The sequence below is a fragment of the Vanessa atalanta genome, chromosome 7, assembly GCF_905147765.1.
Source record: "Vanessa atalanta chromosome 7, ilVanAtal1.2, whole genome shotgun sequence".
Lineage (NCBI taxonomy): Eukaryota > Metazoa > Arthropoda > Insecta > Lepidoptera > Nymphalidae > Vanessa > Vanessa atalanta.
The window spans coordinates 2,119,138-2,133,993 of record NC_061877.1 but is presented as its reverse complement, the minus strand read 5'-3'; the positions used below and the strand labels follow the sequence as shown (position 1 = coordinate 2,133,993).

The 14,856-nt window shown below is 32.4% G+C and overlaps 4 protein-coding genes across 7 annotated transcripts in view; 2 read left to right on the top strand and 2 right to left on the bottom strand.

Moving 5' to 3' along the window:
• LOC125065086 (protein GDAP2 homolog) overlaps positions 1 to 2,207 on the top strand; it is a 79,999-nt gene extending 77,792 nt beyond the window's left edge. For 2 of the 3 annotated variants that reach the window (XM_047672510.1, XM_047672508.1), the window contains exon 12: positions 253 to 2,207. In XM_047672510.1, coding sequence (XP_047528466.1) covers positions 253 to 297 — 45 coding nt within the window. In that variant the 3' untranslated portion in view covers positions 298 to 2,207. The remainder of the gene's footprint in view (positions 1 to 252) is intronic. The other variant, XR_007119601.1, reaches the window with a different exon arrangement.
• Positions 2,208 to 2,333: 126 nt separating this feature from the next.
• On the bottom strand, positions 2,334 to 3,190 carry LOC125065239 (phosphatidylinositol-glycan biosynthesis class F protein). Its single transcript, XM_047672751.1, has one exon. The coding sequence runs from the start codon at positions 3,099 to 3,101 to the stop codon at positions 2,391 to 2,393; it is 711 nt and encodes a 236-aa protein (XP_047528707.1). The 5' UTR covers positions 3,102 to 3,190; the 3' UTR covers positions 2,334 to 2,390.
• Positions 3,191 to 3,674: 484 nt separating this feature from the next.
• LOC125065113 (5-aminolevulinate synthase, nonspecific, mitochondrial) lies at positions 3,675 to 5,573 on the top strand. 2 transcript variants are annotated; one of them, XM_047672549.1, is made up of 2 exons: positions 3,676 to 3,831; positions 3,920 to 5,573. In XM_047672549.1, the coding sequence occupies exon 2, from the start codon at positions 3,925 to 3,927 to the stop codon at positions 5,419 to 5,421; it is 1,497 nt and encodes a 498-aa protein (XP_047528505.1). In that variant the 5' UTR covers positions 3,676 to 3,831; positions 3,920 to 3,924; the 3' UTR covers positions 5,422 to 5,573. The 2 variants fall into 2 exon arrangements, with proteins under 2 accessions (XP_047528504.1, XP_047528505.1); XM_047672548.1 differs by having other exon boundaries at positions 3,675 to 5,573.
• Positions 5,569 to 14,856, bottom strand: part of LOC125065112 (pre-mRNA-processing factor 17) — a 34,508-nt gene continuing 25,220 nt past the window's right edge. The window contains exon 11 of the mRNA XM_047672547.1: positions 5,569 to 5,765. Within this exon, the coding sequence (XP_047528503.1) occupies positions 5,588 to 5,765 (178 nt within the window). The 3' untranslated portion in view covers positions 5,569 to 5,587. The remainder of the gene's footprint in view (positions 5,766 to 14,856) is intronic.

The following is a 14,856-nucleotide window of genomic DNA, read 5'->3' as shown; positions in this document are numbered from 1 at the left end:
TTTCAACACTAACGATTTTATTATTTGATGGTAATTAATTATATGCAATTAAAAACTATTTTGAAATACGCCGAGGGAGGAAAATATTTGGTATCCCACTGAAAAACTTATTTGCTACAAAAAATACTCTCAGTGGTTGACTTTAATTTGGTGGATTTTATTTATAAATAATCAACATACATTTCAAATTGACACAATTAAACGTCAAGTTATAGCTCAAACTGTTTCTAATGGTAATTAAATTGTTTGCAGATAAACGGCCTGCACTACTTCCAGCCCGACACCAACAACACGTAGACGGCTCGACCCCGCGCCGCCGTCGTTTCCCTATTCTATATATTTATTTGTATTAATAAAACTCTATGACGCTGTGTATTCGACCGATTCGATGGCTACTGTAGTTTTTGTTGCTGGCCATTACAATAATTGTGCGTGTATGGCAAGCTTTAAATATTGTTAAGCCTTGTTAGGAATTGAATAAAGGAAATAAACGAGTACGCCAATTTTATGTAAGTGAATTGAATTCTGTGACGGCCTAGACTCGATTGAAAAAAAAACTTCTTTATTGCTTTTTCTCTATTCGGCGACTTGGACCCAAAGATTTGAATCTGTTTCAAAAATGGCGGCGAGTGACAGGCCAGTGTTAGGTTAGAAGGTTAGTCTATAGACGTATGCGTTTTCTATACAACTCTGAAAGAAAATGACAAAAAAATCAACATATCAAAACTTTATCTAAAATAAAATTATTGATTTAACTGATCCAATAATTTTCAATTAAAATGTTCGATCATATTGTTTTTATTTGTCAATAGATAGTTACAGGTTGTATAGAAAATTCAGCAAATCCGTAAGATTGTTGAAATTTTAACTGGTAATTAGTATTAGCAGTGCATTTTTATATTTTGTAAGTGATAACTAAATGTGTGGATATTTCGATGCTCTTTTTCCAATCTTGTTATTGATGTGTTCTCGAAACCATAACGTCGTATAAAAATGGCACAGATAATAAATGTTGCTGAGCACTAAGAAAATATAGTTTAAAGTATATTTTAATTCTATAAGATCATTTTTTCTCGTCAATAAAAGTTTTGATTCCAAAATACATCATTTTTCGTAATTACCAGAACAGGGTAACTGTATTAGACGTCATATTTTAAGTGTGTATTGAAATTATATTTCCTTTTAGGTATAAGCACTGAATAACACTTCCAGGAAATGGAAAAGCAACTACAACATTTTAATTTAATAAGGAATCAAATTTCCACATTTATATTAAGGTGAAGGAGTTTCGTTACGAGTTTAGAGTTTTATTTTTTAGATTAATAAATACTAGTTGTTGATAGTAGTTCTGTACATATGTTGTGTAATGGTTGCACATTGCATGATTCTAGATCGGTCATAATATGTTACAATTCCGAGTCATTTTCTAAGTAACATTCTTTCAAAATTAAGCTATTGCTATAAAGTTTGGTGATCTTAAGGCGACTCCCACATATTTTAAAGATCTTCAACTTGTGCAATATATAGTATTATAAAGATTTAACTAAAATTCTCTACCAAGTTTTATTAAAGTTTTTCTCAATGCAATACCACTGCCATTATTGCAAGGCGCTCGTATTTGTATTCAATAGTGAGATAAATTGCAGGGTGATTACTAGTATGCACCAAGTTATAGCACTGCAATATGTAGTTACTAATTCAATGTCACATCGAGGAACAGAAATTGATATAAAAATAAAGACGGTAGTTACAAAAATATTTTTATAATAAATAATTATGTTGATGTTAACAAAAAGGTTTTTTATTATAAAATCAAAAAATATTTTTATAACTTTTCAAACACTCTGAATGTGCCACATTTCCATAAACAATTATTGTAGTTATAATTTTAGTGTAAGTGAAGCCCAAATGCATTCACTGTATGTAATAAGATTTATATTACAAATTCAAATGTTTTCAGTCTTTGATTAAATGACTAAATACTTACCGCAAAGCCTTAGGTGTGTCAACCGTTGTTATTCTTTGTTAGCAGAGTATATTGTTGTCAAATTGAATGTGAATGAGAGTTGGCATAAACTTTGTATTATAATGCTAATTTAGGAGTTATTTAAACAATGTGATGATAAAATCAGTTAAGTTTCATATTTTATAAAAAGATTAGGCTATGTACATATTTAACAAACACAAATAAAGTTATTAATTTACTACATATGAGTTTTATTTGCCATTCTAATTATAGAAAAACTGAAAATACAACCAACTTAAATCAAGGACTTGTAAGTTTGCATTAAAAAATTAAAAACTGTTGGTATTTGTTTAACAATCATTTATTATTTTATAAATACTTTCAATAATTTTAATAAAAAAATGCAATATTTCTACATATAAAATTACTTAGAAATATGAAGTCTGTTCATCATATTCACAAATATGCCAAGGAATGGATGCTTATTGGCCGCTGACATCAACGTAACTTTAGTCACAGTGAGAACATTAGATAGCAGATAGCCACCGATTGCTCCAAGATAACATGGTATTGGCCACTGTTGCCAGGGCGTGTTCCAGTCCAAGGGAATAACGACTGCGCCGAGCCACGCCCCGCATACTGTCAACAATGCGTTGTTCACTAACATGGCTATGATAGTGTCCCGGGAGAAGGTTTTCACACCAAACAATAATTGTACTGCTAGTTCCACCCCAGTATGGGCGATCAGGGGAAATACTGTTAGTAGAGTTAATAAACTCGATAAGATTAATGTTTCTTCATGGTATTCTAACACCGGTGCTCCGAATAATATAATTCCGATAAAAAAGCAAAACTTTACTCCCAGTAGAAAAACAATTGATTTAACAATATCACCGACTCGACTTTTGCTCGCTTTTTTCTTGACTTGAAGATCATTATTAGAGTTCAGGTAAAATGATTTTATTAATTCCGCGACGAATATAAGCACTAAAACATAGAGCGAAGAGGCATTTCCCACTGAGTATAATAATCCTTTATACGAAATGACGGTGACAATACTTGGTAAATAAATGCACGTTACTAAACTGGATATAGTCACTCGTCTCAATTCTAAGTGATTATTCAATGAAAACATGGTTTTACTGTTTTAGTTAAGCAATATTCTAATCAATCTTATAAATTTATCAACCACATCAAAAACAAATTATCTTGTGTCATCTGTCAAATTGAAACACCTTACACAGATAACTACAAACTGGTTAAAGAATACAGATATACATGTGCACCACTAACAATATATATATAATAGCTTATAGATCTCAATGTGTAATAATTCTCATTATACACATATTTTTTACAGATACTAAAATTATACAATTTAAAAAAAAAACCGAAAACGAAACACTTTTTTACGAAAAGGCTTTTTTACTTTTTACTATTAAGGATCTATTATTATTTCCTAAGTCGATAAAAGACGTCTTTAATTTTATATCTAATGATTTTTTTTCTTTAGTTATGTAATAATAACACTACAATTAAACTTGAATAAAAATAGTAATCTTTCATACTTTTCGTAACGTAGTACGAAATCAATAATTATAGGTTACTAAAAATATATGTTCTACAAAGTTACAACACCAAAATGACATATTATCTTTTTTGGCAACATTCACTATTCGGAATCAAAATAAAAATTATACGTGGAGTGGAAGTACACAACCATTTATTGAAACTTAATCGATATGACGACACATACTTTATAAATGAAGGCTGCAGTGTTTTGAACCGCCAGTTGCAATCTATACACCTGCGAGACGTTCGGCTACAGTGGGAGCCAACGTAGGCGTGGAAGTCATCTAAATATTGTATAAACACTGTTGTTGTATTATACTTGTGTCGTAAGTGTTTCGAGTGAGTGTCATCGATTACATAAAATGCCTTGTCCTTTCTTAGGATCAATGAATCAAGCCTTCGTGCGAAATTACGGCAGCGTACTGGTGAAACAGTATGGGAATTTCTGCCCTATATTTTCACGAGGTTTTCGCACGCTCGGGGTTGATGAAACAAAATGCCCTTTCATTCAGAAGAACTCGATCATCTCCGAGGCACCGAAGGAGATGACCGAAGACATCGTGGAGAGCGTGAACACTTACAAATATGATAAATTCTTCAGTGAACAAATTAATGCGAAGAAGAAGGATTACTCCTACCGTATATTCAGAAAGGTGTCTCGCTTGGCGGCCGACGGCTTGTATCCGCAAGCTTTAGAAGGAGCCGAGAACCGCCGTGTGACTGTGTGGTGTGCTAACGATTACTTGGGAGCTTCGCGCCACCCTGCTGTACAAGATGCTGCTATTTCTGCTATCAAGTCCTATGGAACGGGTGCAGGTGGTACTCGCAATATTGCTGGCAACTCACAAATGACTGAAAAACTCGAATCTGAAATAGCCAATCTACACAAAAAACCAGCAGCTTTAATTTTTAGTTCCTGCTTTGTCGCTAATGATGCGACTCTCTCTACTTTAGCTAAAATATTACCTGGTTGCATCATTTACTCTGATGCTGGCAACCATGCCTCGATGATACAAGGAATAAGAAACAGCCGGGCACCTAAACATATATTTAGACACAATGACCCGAGTCACCTAAGAGAATTATTATCTTCATCACCAGCCGGTGTGCCAAAACTAGTCGTTTTTGAGACTGTCCACTCTATGAGTGGAGCTATTTGTCCCCTAGAAGAAATGTGTAACATAGCTCATAAATACGGAGCTCTGACTTTCGTAGATGAAGTCCATGCTGTTGGCTTATATGGAAAACACGGTGCCGGGATAGGTGAAGAGAGAGGCGTCGAAAACCTCATCGATATTGTCTCTGGTACACTGGGTAAAGCCTATGGAAACGTCGGAGGCTACATAGCTGGATCGTCTCTACTGGTAGATACTGTGAGATCGCTGGCTCCAGGGTTCATATTCACGACGGCACTCCCACCGCCCGTGCTGGCTGGCTCTCTGGCGGCTATAAGGCTGCTGGCGAGCGAGGAGGGCAGAAACATGAGAGCCAAGCACCAGGCTATCGTCCGCTACTTGAAGCTCTCGCTGCTGGTGGCCGGACTGCCGCAGATGCCGTCCGTGAGCCACATAGTCCCCGTGCCGATAACGGGAGCGGATAAGGTGGCTCTCGTGGCCGAGTCCCTGATGAAGCGCGGCCACTACGTGCAAGCCATCAACTACCCGACGGTGGCCCGCGGCGAGGAGCGCCTGCGGTTCGCGCCGGGTCCGCACCACACGCCGGAAATGATCGACAGCCTCATTACTGCCCTCATCGAATCATTCCACGAAAACAATATAAACTTTAACCAGTTCATGGTGAACGGCGCCTGTCGCGAGTGCAGTATGGAGTACAAGGTCGACATCGCCTACGAGGAGCCCTTCAAGTATCCCATAGCCGCGTAAACGCATAAAATAGATGAATACTTATACCTAATCGAGCAGACAGCTGACATAATTTAAAAAAAAAGGAATGTTAAAATATTGCAAAGTTTATTTGAGTCGTTATTTATGGTTTGTGGTTTAAAGGTAGGGGTTATTAAAACAATCATATCGTATTTGTTGTTATCATTTAATCCCAGTATTTGATGAGACCGTCCCAGCCCGCGGTGAGAAGGCGGCTGGGCTCGTGCGGATGCCACAGCGACGTGATACACACTCCGTCGTGAGCCTTCCACTTCTTGTACAGCTTCGTAGTCTTCCAGTCCCAAATGTAGCACTTTCCATCGGCGTCGCCTGACACGAGATAGCTGAAACCAAAAAACACTCAATTATAACACACAAACTTACATCATAAACAGTCGAGCAGATCTAGTAAATTCTCGATAGCTACTCATGCTGATAAAGCGTAATCGATAATTATCGTAACAAATTCAATTAATTTACAAATCATTTGCATAAGAACAAATAAGCCAGCATTGATAGCTATAAAATTGAAAATTACGCAAAAAATTAACGTACTGCATTTTTCTTAATATTTAATTATATATCGTAACAAAGAACTTAAAAACAATGAAATAATTAGGAAGAATGCATTTGCAAAGTAACATTCGAAATTTGAATTATCTTTTTTGACATGCAGAAGATAAATGCTTAATGAGCATGAAACATTAATTATGCAGTAAAAAATATGCAAAGGTCACGTAATATATTTCGCACACATTTATAATTTGATTGAGTAATTTGTTTGTATTAATTAATCGATAATAATTGCTTTATAATAGAGACAAGTGCGAGTTAATAAAAACAAAATCGTTATATCAAGTGGTCAAAAATTACAATTATATTATATTATCTTGTTTCGAAAAATATTCAAAACTTGGCTTTACAAACATACAAAACAAATAACGTAGATAACTACTTTATAATCAGTTTTTAATAAAATTAGATCAGCCTATATTTAACAGAACAATGTAGTTGAGTAATCAGTTCACCGTTCATCAATAAATAAAGGAACTTGATTAATTAAATTTGAATATCGAATACAATTCTTGCGTATGTTTATTTCATTCGTATCCTGCATCCTATATCCATAATTCTATACGAATGTTCATTCACACATTACACTGTACCAACTTAATAAATATATTAGTTATATTTTTAAATTGCTTGAAAAGGGCATAGGCTACTTTTTTAATAACTCTGACTTATAAACATTAGCTTATTAAGCATTATTACTAATAAAAAAACGAACAGCTAGCAATAAATAAATCATATTGAACTGATTTATAATGCCGATTACAACCTGACCTCTACAGTAAAGGCGAACCAGTTACACAAATTAGAATGATCAATTCGATCATTACATGATAATATTCAAGTGTGTCGGTTTCATAAAAACTGTTTATCGTTATTTCCGAACGATCATAAAAAAGTCACATTTCTTTTGTGTTACTTGAAGTTACCAATGTTGATACTTATTTTGTTCTATTAAAATTATGATCGTGTTCATACCATGTACCATGTAATCAAGTCTGTATCCATACCATGAATAATGGAAGTTATTATTCCTTCATAAATTAAAACTGTATTTGCTAAAGTTTACTCGATGATACAGGAATCATATAAAAAATCGTTTTTTTTTTTACAAATATAATTCATTGTTGGTAATTTCATAGGATCTCAAAATTTATACTATATCCCATTCCGGGGCATATTTACTCTCATATCCAAAAACCCCTTCCTCTAATTAATTTCAATAAAAACCGATCAATCGTGATTCGGTACCAAGATAACTTAAACATTTCCTACTTATATCTAAATATCGCATTCGTTAAATATATAGTGTGTGCGTTATTTTTTTTATCTGCTCTTTTTTCTATTTTTTTTTTTACATGCAATTGAAATTGTTATGCGCGGAACGATCTTTAGACTAAAATAAAGCAGTGTCAGAAAAAATTATGATTTTGTTTTTCAATATAGCGTATAATTTATACGTGTGTTATATATTCAGGTTGTTTCCAAAATTTACAAAATACTAGCGGCCATAAAGATGATTAAAAATTGTTTTGTAATTATTTATCTGTGCCAAATACCATCCAGATCCGTTCAACCGTTCCGGCATGATTGACTAACAAAGATCCATAATACAAAACTTTCGCAATTACAATGTTATTAAGAAATATGATTGTTAAAACCTAAAACAATAATTAAATCTAGTTTTATGACATATAACATTAGGTATATAGACTGTGTAAAACTATTCATAGCGAATACATTTATGGTTTGGTATCACAATACTTATTAAGTAAACAACAAAACTCAAAACACTTTTTGAACTTAAGCGAACATGAGATAAGACTCATCAGGATTATTATTCAATCGATTCTAGTTGCGACGAGGATGTTGATATTAATTAGAATAACTCGATAAGGTGTACTTCATGAAATCGCTCAATCCTTTGTTCGGATAGAGATAAAAAAACAAAAATAACAAATCGCGGGATCTTCGATGTAAGTTTTCAATATATAATAATTTCTTCGCATAAAATTCACGCAAATAATTCGATTCAAAGACACAATTTGATACGAAATAAAAGTTATTAGCCAAATATATGCAACAACAGAGTGCAAATTAATAAATATGCTTAGATTCTCCCAGGCAAAATAATAATAATTTACACGTGCATCTACGAAATAGGATGAGAATTCTCGGTAATATGTGATATATGATAACAAATACATTAATTGGGAAAAGAAACATAAACAGGATCTGCCAAATCAAGAAACGGGAACTTTAACGTTTCGTCTAAAAACAGTCATGACCCCATTGGATTGGATCAACCATCTCATTAAAGCTGTCAATTATCGACTTGCTATCAAAATAAATATCTGATCGATATTTAAAATATACGTTATAAATAACGTCCAAGTAGTCCACGTGTTCGAAATGAATGTATATATGTATTATGCATTATTAATATTAATTTAAATTATTTAAAAACGTTTAAAAATATACTTATATTTATCTTATTAATCACCATCTCCAGAATAAACCATGAATGCATGTTCTTGGGGTTTTCATTTGTGTTAGGGCTTAGTGTAAGGTTAATAACATATACTACCGCCAAAAAGCGATACTTAGTATTATTGTATACCAGTGTTAAGGATGAGTGAGCCAGTGTAACTACAGGAACAATTGTTCAGTTGAACAGTTTGAAACTAAGATGCTATGTGCCATAGCATTTAGTTTCAAACGTTGGTGACGCATTGGCAATGTATAGAATGATTAAAATTACTTACGGCGTCAATGTGTATGACAACCAAAAAAAAAAAAAATCGGAACTCAAACCTTGTCACGCTTCGTATTGTCGTAGTTACAATAATACCAATTGTCATTATTTCCATTTTGACAATTACGATTAATTTAAAAAAGGAACATTCTTTGTTTCACGATGAATAAAGGTATATATATATTAAAACGTATTGAATACGTAAAGTATAAAGTTAAATTGTGAAATTTTATATACTTATACTTTTATCGAACTAAACTCAATAAGTGTCACAATTTGACACGTTCGAAAATTATCATAAATTATTTGCAACATTTTATTTAGTACAATTATCATTTTAACGACATTGCTTTCATAATTAATGAAACATATTAACTTCTTTGTGTTATCAAAAAAAGGTAAATACTATTTGGCAAAACGATTTTATTTTATTTTTTAAATCGTTACCAAAGCTGATATTGCAGACAAGAATTCTTCACATTGAATTGACTTTCCGAGGAGGATTATATAAAATTATTATATCCATTGATAAAAACCTGTGGTTGCCGAGTGGACGATAACCTGAAGTTATCTTGTAGCCGAAAGCACGATAACTGCTGATATTGCATTAATAAAAACGAACACAAACCAATTAAAATGTTATTTGTTTGTTTTACAAAAAGATTATTTATGTAAATAACAATCGTATTATAATAATTATTATGTGACTAACGCACTACAACTGGTTTATCCCGATACAATACCTGATTAGGTATTGTATTCCTCTTCGTTGGGGGTAAATAAAATACCTATAAGCCTATTGTTACTCCAAATTCAAAATCATTTATTCAATGTAGAAGCATTACACTAATTGATTGTCAAATGAAGAACTTCCACCGGTTCGTATAAGAAAATACGTCGGCCTGAGAAGAGCCGGCGAAGAAAGTCAGATGTTTTTTTTTATCAGTTCGTAATTGTCTTTACACAAAGAAATTAACAGGATGCCATGGTTTCATTTCCCGTTTCCCAAGGTGTACTATTATCGATAAACTCACTAATTGTATTGTGTGTTTTCACTAATAACCTTTTGCAAACAAATACTACTTTATTTATTTTTTTAATTTTGCAACAGAGGCAAATTCTACATGCCAGACGGCTTTCGGTTTAACATTTTAAATATCAAATTAGATAAGGATGCGTTCAGTAGTACGAACGTAATTAAGTAACATACATCCAATCACACAAACATTTCGTATTGATAATATTTAAAAGTTTTTTAAAGAGTTAGAAAAATTAAGTTAATTTTGATATTTAACTGTCTTACACGTGTTTCGAGAATTTATCGCTTGACGTCATTAAATGCGTTTAGTTGAACAAAATAGCTAATATGTAAATACATTATAGAACATAAACGTATAAATAAGTATTACACATTCATTTTTTTTGGTTTTTTTTTTCGAATGCAGTATAAAACTATGCAAATACCAAAAGTAAATCAATAACAACTGATGCTACTATATTGTTATTTGTCAGATCTTAAGATCTTCAAACTCACATATAAAGTGTCTTCGTCGTGTCATCTTCTTTCGTTAAATCAAAGTATCTTGTCGAATCTATTATCGAAAAATGTCTTAATTATAAAAAAAATATATTCTATATTCAAAATGAGTTAAAATTTATGTATATTGTTAAGTATATTATTGTCTGCATTTCATTACGATCAAGAATCTAAATCCAGAATTTAATCCGTTATAACGTCCAACGTTTATGTTATAATTGGTATACTCAAAATAATTCAATGATCTCATAGACAATATTATTATAGTATAGAAGAGTTAAACAATCCAAACGTAAACCATAACGCATCCCATATATCGAAGAGAACGCCAACGCATCGACCTTGTTCCTAAAAGAAATTAAACGTTACCATTTCGTCTGCCAATGACAATGATCCGATAAATAAACGTGTCCATAATTGCGACTTAGTAGTTATAAGTAGTATTTAAAAAACGAAAATAATTCCAACAGTTACTTTGAAAGCAGAAAGAAACTAAAAAGATCAATGTGACGAAACGAAATATTTTCATTCGACGTTTAAACGTAGCGTTATATTTAGACACTTTGATAATCACGAGACCGTCAAGAATAATATTTTGAGTAAGTCTAAATATAATCTATTCACGAGTGATTACAATCGTGTGCGTTATTACTATAGAACATACAATGAGATCAAGTCGTTTCATTAGATTTTGCATTACTTTGATATATTTTAAACAAATCTAAAACATCACAAATATTTCAAGAATTTCAAGAAATTTTCCGTATATAAATTTGTTTCCGTTCATAGAATCAAAATCTTCAGCTTAACCTTAAAACATCGCTTGAATTCGATTGATTATCAGATATCTTAGACAGCTTAGACAGGATATGTAAGTTATATTCAGATGTATTGTGTATGTATGTATGTATGGGTGATGTTTATGTATTTATATTCCTGGATAAGCAGCATAATTCAAGACACTGGCAATTTCTGTCTACATTATAAAGATTCACATTTCAAATCTATTATAACTCAGATTAGGACACAAACCGCCGCAACATTTTTATTTAACTTAACAGAAACCAAGCCTCTTTAAACTACTTACAATATTTAACTAATACCTATCAGAGCTTGTGTAAATGAATAACTTAACTACTCGATCAGAATATAACGAAATGATTGATATCATTTTACAATGATAACTTCATACAAAGGGTTTGGAGGCTAAAAAATATTTTAATACATTGTAAAGACACGTGCAAGCTTGACATACAAAGGTTTGGCATCAGTAATGAAAACTAGGAAGAAAGTTCACTGAACGATCCACGTGGACATTCTGCAGCTAATTATTGTTTAATACAAATTAACTCGTAATACTTTGTAGTTAAGTACATTCATCCACGAAGCTGAGATATATTCATGGCACAAAGTAAAACTCGAAAATAAAAATCGAGAAAATCAGATCGTTTTCAGTTTAAACGTAAACATGACGCCGTCAAGAGAGATACCTTAAAAACCATAGATATATAACCATACATTGTAATATCTTAATAGATTTGTTGTTTATTTGTAAAATTAATATCACATTGCAATGTATATCTAGCTGCAGGTATATCTCCCAAATTTCTTTGATTACGCCAAGTTGTCAAATGTCGAGTTGACTTTGGAAGTAAGATTACAGTAAGTACAAATACTCAAGTATAAATTTGTTGTATTATAAGTAACGATATATTAATCAAGAAAGTTTTTTTGTATAATATAACAGAGACGAAGGAATGAATTAAATATGTATCTACGTTTTGTTGATCTTCATCGATTGGAATATTTGATACGTTTCAAACGGTAGCCAAATTCCGAATATTGTATAGATATCGTAATGTAATGTGTTGATATCCACACAAATGTATTCCCCTTGGTGACAAGGAACTAGCGGTAATAAAACAGCACTTCCCATCGTGTTGTTGGTCGTTATCTAATCTAAATTGGCAGCGCTCTTTATTATATCTGAACGATAAACATTATAAAATGTTCTCAATGATACGAACATTATATAAGAAACATGTATCGTATTTGTATATCTGTTTGTGAAATTTTGAAATGAAAATGATAATCTTTTCTTAAGCTCATTTTTTCGGAGTTTATTAGTTAAAAGTATATAAAATATAGGACTAGAACTACATATTTACGCGTATTTTTACTATGGTTGGGATAGAGAACTAATTTTTTGTCCTTAAGGCTATGGACACATTGGATTATTTGCGAACAACTGAAAACAAAAAAACTGAACACTTCCTCAAGTGAAAACTGTGTGATTTTAACAATCATGATATTAGATATGTGAAAATTATTACAATCGGTGCGAAAAACGTTCTAAGTTTTTAACATAGATCATTAGCATTAGCCTAGCTTATCTTTCTTTAGTTTGATGGCCTAGATCAACCAGCTGATATTCATAAAGGGTAACATACATAAAGGGTTACTCTGTAAAAAAAATATTATGTCTTTGTGCAAGTCCATTTAGCCAGACCTACCGAGGTATCTTCCACTCATTAATTATTCGACTGATAATCAGCAACGTTTAATATATTCCGGTTTTCTATAAAACGTAAATATATAAATACTTATCGATGTTTACGTTATTGTGTGACATATGCCCTTCGTATTACAGTTCAAATTTCAATAAAAGTCAATTCAAACGTTTTTAGGACAATTGTATTGTGACCCAGTCACGTGGATAAGGATTGAATTTTGTTTGAAGGTTTTAAGATAAATGATGGTTGAAGTTATATTGGACATGTTAAAACTATTTTATCGAAAAGATAACATATGAATTGTCGCAGTGTAATCTCTCATCAGCTACCAATAAAAATGGCCGACATCCATATTACACTTAAAAAGCAAAGATTTATTGAAGATGAAAATGATTATATTATTTATGATATACTGAAATTTACAATTCGACTCTGATTTTTACGAAAGGACCACCAAATTAAAGGTGGCAAAACTGCAAACGTATTAAACGTAATGTTGACGTGAGATCGATATTTGACCGATTTCAATGTGGATTTGAATGAAAATCATCATTATCATATCATATATTTGACGACCTCCGTGGTCGAGTAGTGTGTACACCGGTTTTCATGGGTACACTATTCTGAGGTCCCGGGTTCGATTCCCGGCCGAGTCGATGTAGAAAAATTTCATTAATTTTCTATGTTGTCTTGGGTCTGGGTGTTTATGGTACCGTCGTTACTTCTGATTTTTCATAACACAAGTGCTTTAGCTACTTACATTGGGATCAGAGTAATGTATGTGATGTTGTCCAATATTTATTTTTATTCAATATTTATATATTTCTACATTTGAAACGATGTTTTCAACACTTTATAGTATAATAAGGGTGAAATCTTTTTTTGTTTTTATTTAAAGCACTATATATCATGTTTACCATAATATTTCAGTTATTAATAAGAGTTTAAAAATATATTGAGCTCTAGCTCTATGAGGAGAGGAGGAAATAAACCATATGTACCAATTCAAAACAAAATCTATCAAACACTATTGATTCAATTTTAGAAAACTTGAAAGTTACTTTGATTTATCTTTAAATGTTTTTGCGGATTTTTTATAATAAAATTCGACACCTACAAATAATTTACTTGCTTCAATTGCTTGATTAAATTAACTTTGAGCAAGCCCGTCTACCATCTTGTAGATGTCATAACATATTTTAATGCCAATTAGCAATAACTAGTATTGTTGTGTTCTGGTTGAGTGAGTAAACTACAGGCACACAGGACATAACATATTTGTTGGTGTCAACCCAAAGTTGGTGACACACTGGCGACAAGAGGAATGTTAATATTTCATACGACACCAATATTGGTAACCAATTTCCATTAGGTGGCCAATTCACCCGTCAGAATACTTATATTATAAAAATATCTACTACAAGATATTGTTATACTAGTATGTAATAAAGTTTTACGTCAAAAACCAGTTTTCATTTATCAGTTTAAATACACAGTTGAATAATTGTAGTTCAAGGTCACTCTTATCGATACCCTATACTATAAAACTAACACACATTCTGTGATAACGATAACACATACACGTAATACGACTTCGGTAATCAGATCAGATGATTTAGAAAAAAAACTGTTTGGTATAATTTTTATGAGTAAACATAAATTGGGTGGACATAAAAGTGAAGCTATAAAAAAGTACAGTGACAGAAATAAGACCTTACAGCTAACTGAATAAAGGCTAGTTTCTAGCAAGAAAGCATGTTACTTAATAGCATTGCTAATTGATAGTATTAATGTTAAGACTCAAAAATCGACAATCAACGGTCTCTTTTTATTATGGCATTGGTTGGCGGACGAGCACATGGACAACCTGATGGTAAGTGGTCACCACGCCCATAGACAAAGGCGCTGTAAGAAATATTAACCATTCCTTACATCACCTATGTGCCGCCAATCTTGGGAACCAAGATGTTATGTCCCTTGTGCCTGTGATTACACTGGCTCACTCACCCTTCTAACCGGAACACAGCAATACAGAGTACTGTTATTTGGCGGTAGAATAT

Bases quoted from the DNA above. Each gene is read 5' to 3' on its own strand.
- LOC125065239 (XM_047672751.1), bottom strand. From the start codon at position 3,101: ATGTTTTCATTGAATAATCACTTAGAATTGAGACGAGTGACTATATCC.
- LOC125065113 (XM_047672548.1), top strand. From the start codon at position 3,901: ATGCCTTGTCCTTTCTTAGGATCAATGAATCAAGCCTTCGTGCGAAAT.